Here is an 8,472-nt window from a genome sequence, read left to right as displayed (position 1 = left end):
TCTCTGAAACATAACAAAAAGCCCAAAAAGCAATAAAAAGACCATATTCCTGAAACATTCAAATCATTAGTTAATAGATCTGAAGCTGGTAAATACAGATTTAATTAAGAGCCACTATCAAAGGCTTCTCCCTCTATCCTCCACTTCCCCACATAACTGATGGTTTTAGGTAAGTAAAATTAAAACAGTAAACTATTGTTTAACCCATTGAACAGCTATGCCCTGCAAATATACGGAAGATAAAAATTTAACATTCACATGTAGCTCTCCAAGGCCATGAAGAACAGCAGCAAGCAGCTGGCAAGTAAAAATTCTTCCTCAACTTGCAAGTTTTGTTTTATTAAGACACCAGCAACTGTTGCTAAAATACAATTCTACTGCTTAAATTCAGTAGGTTACAAAGTGACTTACAGCCTCCCTAGCTCTAACCTGCAAACACCAAAAATTCACCAATTAAAGTCCAAACCGTTTCATTATGGACAGAAAGCTTTTTCTCAGGAGCCAGCTTTTTAACACAGCAAAAGGAAGATGCTCTGCAGAAAAGCAAAACCTTTTAAAATTGTTTAATATTTACGGCCATTTTTGTCCCTGATATTCTGACAAAAAGTCACACCAGAAACTGTGTTTTACATTTTTATTGTATGCCAAAGTTCATTAAAGATGAGTGTTTGCTTGTATACAAGTTACTGAAAAAATGTGTCTAGGCAGAAATTTGTTAGCAATCTGACTTATTTCAAAGCATAGGTTTGTTCAATTGGGCCACAAAAATAATATTGTGTACAAGCAGTAACTAACGAGCTGCAGATTCAACAAGTTTCCAAATATCACAGATCTTGAGATCTCATCAGGAAATAAAATCAAGGCAGTCACAATATAAAATAGCAGCTCCATGTAGCTTTTTCAAGTTTTAATTTTATTCAGGAGGTGACAGTTCAGTTTGCCTCATTCTTTGAAGCTTCATCGAAGTTTTCAACAAGATCTAGAAAAAGAAGATTGTTGGAATTAAAGTTTGACCCACTTCCCCTTTGCCAAATATTTTGGGTTTGAATTTTCTTCCAAAGTTCTACTTCATATCAAGTTTTTACACCATAAAAACTTTCAGCTTGTAAAATAGAGACCAAATAATTTTTAAGAGCTTCAAGGTTCATCCTCCTTGCTCAACCAAGGATATTCTGGATGGTTCATTAAAAAGCATTATCCTAAGATAAAGAATCCTAAAAGCATTTAACTTCACTATAACCACAACTGGGCAAGTGATTCTGACAATGTCATTTCTTATGGAATATTAAATACTGATCTCAGTCATAGCTGTTACTTCAGCATAGAACCAGAATGCTAGCTCAGACTGCTAAGTCTCTCATGGTATCTGAAATTAATGAAATAATCTGCCCACAGAAATCCTGTGACAGCAACTAGACAACGCTCTTATCATCCCTGGCCTGATCTTGTGCTATGTGTAAGATCTCCCCACAAAATTCACTTCCTTTTCCTCCACCATGTTTGTTCTTACCTGGAACTTCATCATCATCGTCTTCACCAGTAGCAAGTGGTGCTTTTCCGTCCACAGCTGCAAGAGCAAGTATATCAAAAGCTTCATTCAAGCTCACCATAGGCATTTTGATTTATTGTTTAGCTTTGTGTTTTTGAAAACATTATCAAAGATTCTGAGCTAAGCTGCAATGCTTTATCCAATTCTGTGAATAAAAATCTTTATCTAATGTAGGAAGTTCACATTCCCTTTGTTACTGATAATGCTCCAACAGCCTAGCAGTGAAATTAGAAGATGCATGCTAAACAGCTTACTAGTCAACATCTTCTATCTAGGTATACTGAGTGCCCTGCATGATAATAGTTTACAAATACAAGGGATTGATTTTACCAGTTTTTCCTGAAAGTAGGTTAGTTTACGGACTACCACATGGCTCCTGAATTTACATATCTTACATCATCAGTTTTTAAGGAATACAAAGGATCTTATTATCCTACACATCCAAAGAAAGCCAAGCTGTAATTGTGAAGTTGCAAGCAGACACACAACTAGAAGAAATACTTAAAAGGTATTACTGTTCCCTGGCAAAGTCAGAATATGGAACTGGACACACAGCTCTACACTCCTTAGTGGCTGAGGTGACCTAGTGTTCTAGCCCACATGTTTGCTGACTCAGTAATTTCTTTAACCATTCCCATTCTATTTGACAGAGGTAGTGAGACTTAACCCTCTCCACTGCAGCAGACCAGTGAGCACCTGCAGTATAATGCTACGCACGCGGCTGGGTGCCTCTGCCACTCCTCTGCAACTATTCTTAGCTCTATTGTCAACGGTAAGCTGTCTCATACTCTCTACTACCTCAATTTTATTCTAATTAATCCCTCTCAGTTTTAAAAAAAAAGCATGAGGAAAAAAGATGGGCTCTTATTTACACCTGTACATTAACTTCTAGAGAACCAGAACTCAGAAATGCATAAACTTTCTTTTGAAAAGGCTTGGGACAAGGACATCACTAACCTTTATTTTTTTTTATAAGCAGCAGAAAGTTGTTAAAGCTTAAGTGCATCTTAATGTTAAAAGTGACATTTTAAAAGCAAACCATGTTATCTCCTCTTATACTACCTGCATTCTCTCTCATTCCCAAGAGCAGTCCAAGTTTACTTTAGCACCTGCAACCATCACAGGTGCTCCTCCACTCACTGATGTTAGGCTTCCAAATCTAGCTGACAATGCTGAATAAAAAGTTTTGTGCAACTAGTCTGGCATCCACTCTTAATAGAAAGAAATAGCCATTTACTAGATCATAAAAAGCAATCACTTCAAACAAGCTTCCCTCTTTCTAAAACTGCACAATTTAGTTTAGAATATAACCACATTGTTATAACAGGACAGAACTTCAGCAGTCATTCTAAATCCTTCAAGTACTTTTTTCTTTCAAGCCCTTCTACTATCAAAATGAAGTCACACAGGTGACATTCGAAGAAAGGATTTGATGATCATGATAAAGAATAATTTACCCCACATCTTGAAGACTACTTCTAGCAATAATTTTTTCATTGCAAAGTTGACAGGAGAGTATCACCAACTTTAGAAATGTAAATAGAGGCTGTTTTGTTGGCAACAAAGGAGAGGAAGAAAAAAAATTAACAATCAAGTTAGAACTGCTGAAAACTGGACACAATGCTATTGTCTCATTTTTTCCATGTTTAAGCTGTCCCTTGAAAGGAATGGCCTTTAAGATACTTCAGAAAGTAGGAAGACTGTACACACAAGACAAAAGGAATGTTCCCAGTGCCAACAAGCCTTTCACTCCTAATTCTCATCCTGTAGCAGCAGCACCTTTTTCAAACACTACAAATTTAAGTCCCTCCTCTACTTTTACCAGTTTTAGAAGGAACAAATGTTCGAGTTTTTTTACTACTTTAAGTATGGAATAGGAAGTTGGTGCATCTAGCTTAATGCTCATGTCAGCCCTGTTCTCTACACTGTTCTACACATCCTGAAATCATAATGTACTTCCTTATAAATACCCTGTAATTCCTTCCTAATTATCAAAAAGCCGATGTGAGAAATACCTTCACCACACCTGTGAGGGAGAAAAGCAATTGCAAGATAGATATCTGTTAAGTTCCTTTCCCCATCACTTATGTTTCCATTCAAAGTGTCAAAAGAGATGTACTCCAAGCTTATCTTTCTTTAAAACCTAACTCTTACAGAGTTATTAATCCACCTAGCTTTAATGAACAAAGTATGTCAAAATATGGCAGCCACATCAAGAAGAAAACTACCAGAAAATCAAGTCTGGCTACAGTTTTCCAGTGCTACTCCAGCTACAAGACATGCTAACACGTAACTTTGCTTTACTGAGTCATAATTGCCATTGGATTTGAGCTACAAATAAAATTGATTTTAGAGAGTTTGATTTCTTTATAAGCATTTTATAACGTGCTTGCAGACAACAAGAGTGCACGGAATGTCACTGCTGCTACACAAATAAGCCTCATGTCAGCTGCCAGCATGAAACACATTCAAGTTTCAACTTACATTGCTTGGGTAGGGCTTCTGCCAATCTCCTGAGGCTAGTCAGACTGTCAGCTCCAAGCTGGTTTAGGATGCTAGGCAGCATTTCTGTCAGCTGCTTTGTCTCAGCATGGCCAGTGATAGTGAAAGTGTTAGCAGCCAGAGATGCCTGAACTTTTGGGTTATTGAAGTGAATGACTGTTCCTTGATTGGTAAACATGTTTACCTGCAAGAAAAAAAAAAATCCAGCATTTGAAGCAGTTTAGCAGGATTTTTCAACTTAACAAGAAATCAAAGTTCTTAAAACTCCATGAAGAACTATTGATAATTTACAGACATTACTTAGCAGAAAATAGATTTTAATACGTTTTCTATTTATAGATAGAATTTTTTTTCTTTGAAGCAATTACCTCTTCAATTCCAGAAATATTGTTGACTCCCAATTTCTTCAACGAAAACTGAAGTTTTTTATCATCTGCTGTAGCTGTTCTGTGAACAACCTTCTTCTTTCTGCGGGCAGTACCCTTTGCAAAAAAAAAAATTACAAGTTAAAACGTACGTAGTTCCCCAAACTCTAATCCTAACAGCTGTATAACTACTTTACGGTATCTACAAATCAACTTAACATAAAAGTTCTGCTCCTGTGTTCCAGTGCATGCAACCCTGCCACCCAACTGCACTGCAGCTGTCTTTCTCTCGCACTAAGGCAAGATTTGCATGTGTTTCAGGAAGCAATGCATCAGAAAACATTTATTCCACAATTTCATGGTTTACTGCAGCATCTTAGAAAAGGAAAGTTGCAAATTTACCCTTGTTAACCCAAGTTATCACAAGACGCAAACCTGAAGAATGAACAGTTTTAAGCAATTTCCAAAAGTTACTAGTTTTTCCTTAGATCATCTTTCTTAAATTACAGCCAAACTCTGGTAACAGTCAGAGGCCATAAAGCTATGAACACATCATTAACAAATGAATATGAGAAAAGTCAAAATACTACATTTTTATTCTAAATACCCATCTCTCCTCTGATGGACTTACATATTTGAAGAATGACTACTTTTCCAAAATATTTCATATATACATTTTTTAAAATACTTCTATGTAGTGTTCCAGACCAACCCTGTTTAGAAACCAAATAAGCAAAGGTTAAGTTGCCCTACAGACCCAGAGCTCTAGATTTCTCCAGGGAAGTAAATGTCCCACATTAGAACATATCTATTTCTATGAAAAAGTAGAAAATGTCTTTCTATACTTCCTTGCTCAGCCATAAGGGTTCACGAAAATCTGACATAAAATGTATACATGGAGAAGTGAAACTAAGCTACTTTTTGACATAATGTAACTACTAATCTAAGTCCTCCCACTCCAGCTGCTCATCTACCACATGCTAATAATAAGAGAAGGCGTTGCTGCCCAGCCATATAAATAGCTGCAATTCCTTTTCAGTTCACTGTCAGAAGTTTGAAAGCTGGCTGGACACTAACAACTCTAACATAATTCTGTTACCAACAATGAGGAACATTAGTGACAAATTTGTATGAAACTAACACTTGAAAGACTACAGCCCAAACATTTAGGTTTTTGTCTAGAAAGCTTGATATTCACACCCTGTTACTGTCAGGTAAGTATACACAGTGGTTTGGAAACTACTAAATATAGTAGAAATGCCTCATTTTAGTGCCTTGTCTACTCATGATTTGAGCTAGGTAAGGTATATGCTAAGTCACTCTGGAAAAAAGAACTCTCGGTAAATTTCAAAATATGACGTCTTGAATCAAGGGATATGGAGGAATATGTACCTCCTCCACACCCGTCTCAACTTACATGGCAACAATGCCATAAAGAATCCCAGGAATAATTTTCCGTTATAAAGTAAGGCAGGTTCAAGCATTCCAAGTATTTCATAGGCCAATTTTAAAACTAAATGACCATTCCAAGCTTTGCTTAATGCCTTTAAAAGCCTTGTATTGACCAGTAAACTGCAAGAGCTATAATCTTATATGATTAACATTAAAAGCCTTTATAGTCAATAAACACACACTGGTCAACATGCATACAATCAGCAATATAATACAGGAGTTCTCTAATTAATGTTAATGAACAAAGAATATTCTTTGTTAATGAACAAAGAATATACAAAAATCACCGAGGCAGTAATTACTATATAAACCCTGTTTTAAGGCTGCCTAAATCTCCAGCAACTGGCAAAAAAAAAATTTAAAAATCAGCACAGAAATGAAAGCTCCTGGAAGCTCTGTCTGGAAGAGTTCTGTTAAGTAATTTGTATTCTAGAACATTGTGTATACTCCCCCAGGTACAAAAGATTCCTAATAAATTCCTGAATTAAGACTGACACTGTAATTAAAATGTTTACTGCCATATGACTATATTAAACATACTTTTCTCAGCTCGTAAGTAAACACACAACTACATATATTCAGATGCAGCAAAACAAAAATTGTTCTGATTATATTAGTCTACAATTACATAAGTCTGACAAGCATAGAATTTCCAGCTTCGTGCAGAAAGGCAAAAAAACTGCCTTTAGCACCCTAAGTATTTCTGACAAATCTGTAACAACTCTCGATGATCTGTTATGAAAACTATACCCAACCTCACTTGCTGTAAGGTCTACTCACTTCAAATCCCATACATCTAAAACAGCCCATACAATTTTCATGGAATGGCTAGAAGGGGACTACAAAGATCATCTAGTTCCAACCCTCCTGCCACGGGCAGGGATACCTTCAACTAGACCAGGTTACTCGGAGTCACATCCAACGCAGCACTCCCGCGGATGTGGCATCCACAGCTACTCTGGGCAATCTGTTCCCGTGCCTGACCAGTCCCACAGTAAAGAATTTTTCCTAATATCCAATCCAAACCTACTTTCAAGTTAAACCCATTCTCCCTTGTCCTGTCACTACATGCTCTTGTAAATAGTCTTGATGCATCTTTCCTGTAGGCTCCCTTCATGTACTAGGAGACCATAGTTACATTACCCCAACACCTCCTCTTTTGCAAGCTGACCAGTCCCAATTCTCTCAGACTCTTCTGACAGGAGAGAAACTCCAGCCCTCTAATCAACTCACTGTCCCTTCTCTGGACTTGCTCCAGCATGTCCACGTCCTTCCCATGCTGGGACCCCAGAGCTGGATGCAGTGTTCCAGGTGGGGTCTCACCACAGCAGAGCAGAGGGGCAGGGCTCCTCCCTGGCCCTGCTGCCCACGCTGCTTTGGATGCAGCCCAGGACACATTTGGCACTCTGGGCTGTGAGTGCCCATGGCTGGGTCATGTCCAGCCTCTCACCCACCAGCACCCCCAAGTCTTTCTCCTCTGATCTGTTCATCCCCCAGCCTGTGTTGATACCAGGGGTTGCCCTGACCCAGGTGCAGCACCTTGCACTTGACCTTGCAAAAGATGAGATTCCCATTTGCCTTAATATAGAATATTAAGGCTGCTCTAACATAACACCCACAAAGAGAAACGGCTGGAAATTCAGCTACTACATATTGCACCTACAGAAGTGACTCTCGGGAGCCCTGGAACTGCACAGCTTCCCTTGAGGACAGTCCAGTGAAGCTGAGAGTTCTCACGGCTGCTTCCCACACCCGTTTCCAGGATCCCTTGTGCCAGGCCCGATATGCGCGCAAGGACACGCAATCCCGATGGCAGCGCGGGGAGGCGGCTCCTACCTTGCCACCGATGCGCACTTGGGCCTGCAGCTTGGCCAGCTTCTCCTGGTTCATGATGGTCTCCTTCATCTGCGGAAACAACAAGAGCGCCCGGAACAGGCGGGTGTGGGAACCCAGGTGAGCGCAAGTGGGCACAGGCAGCTCTGCAGCCCCCCTCACCACACGCCCACACGCGTCCTCCGCGGCACGGCCGGGAACGCTCTCAGATCGCGGGCAGAGGCGCCGAGCCCAGCCGAGCCTCCCTGCAGGCCCAGCCCGTAACCGCCGTCCCTTCCTCCAGCCACCGCCGCCGCCGCCCCCCGCCCCCGGGCGAGTCACGCTCCCCTCGCGGCCGCCCCCGCGGTACCTCGGCGGGCGGAGGGCGCCGGAGCGGGGCTGGAGGCGGCGGCAGGGAAAGGGGCCGGGATCCGCACGCGGGCGCAGCGAGATGGCGGCCGGAAGGAAGGAGCTGCGCGCCGGGCCGCGCGTGCGCCGCGCCGGGCCCGGCAGGGGGCGCCCCGACGCTCTCGGGCATCCCGGGATCGGGGTGCTGGGAAAGACCTGCGGCGCCATTGGGGCTCCCGAGCGCCACCGCGTCACCTACACCGTGGCACCTAGTGCCACGGCCAGTTTTTCCTTAGACAACTTCTGGGATAGTGACTCTAGCATCTCCCTCGGCAGCCCATTCCAGTATCTGTCACCCTTTCTGTGAAGAAATTCCTCTTGATGTCGAACCTAAAGCTCTTCTGGTGCAGCTTAAGAGTATGTTCCCTCGTCCTGTTGACTGGT

At 41.2% G+C, this 8,472-nt stretch overlaps 1 protein-coding gene across 1 annotated transcript; it reads right to left on the bottom strand.

Moving 5' to 3' along the window:
* Positions 1 to 622: 622 nt before the first annotated feature.
* On the bottom strand, positions 623 to 8,163 carry BTF3 (basic transcription factor 3). Its single transcript, XM_048292364.1, has 6 exons — positions 8,051 to 8,163; positions 7,705 to 7,773; positions 4,420 to 4,533; positions 4,034 to 4,235; positions 1,511 to 1,567; positions 623 to 979 (listed from the first exon to the last, which is right to left on the bottom strand). The coding sequence occupies exons 2-6, from the start codon at positions 7,771 to 7,773 to the stop codon at positions 933 to 935; spliced, it is 489 nt and encodes a 162-aa protein (XP_048148321.1). The 5' UTR covers positions 8,051 to 8,163; the 3' UTR covers positions 623 to 932.
* Positions 8,164 to 8,472: the final 309 nt, after the last annotated feature.

The sequence above is a fragment of the Corvus hawaiiensis genome, chromosome Z (genome assembly GCF_020740725.1).
Source record: "Corvus hawaiiensis isolate bCorHaw1 chromosome Z, bCorHaw1.pri.cur, whole genome shotgun sequence".
NCBI classification, from domain to species: Eukaryota; Metazoa; Chordata; class Aves; order Passeriformes; family Corvidae; genus Corvus; species Corvus hawaiiensis.
This window is presented reverse-complemented; position numbering and strand designations above follow the sequence as displayed.

Excerpts from the sequence above, each read along its gene's own strand:
- BTF3 (XM_048292364.1), bottom strand. The coding sequence starts at position 7,773 with ATGAAGGAGACCATCATGAACCAGGAGAAGCTGGCCAAGCTGCAGGCC. Across the intron at positions 1,568-4,033 it reads AGAAGCCCTACCCAAGCAAT|CTGTGGACGGAAAAGCACCA; the intron begins GTAAGTTGAAAC and ends TTGCTCTTGCAG. Across the intron at positions 980-1,510 it reads CGATGATGATGAAGTTCCAG|ATCTTGTTGAAAACTTCGAT; the intron begins GTAAGAACAAAC and ends TTCTTTTTCTAG.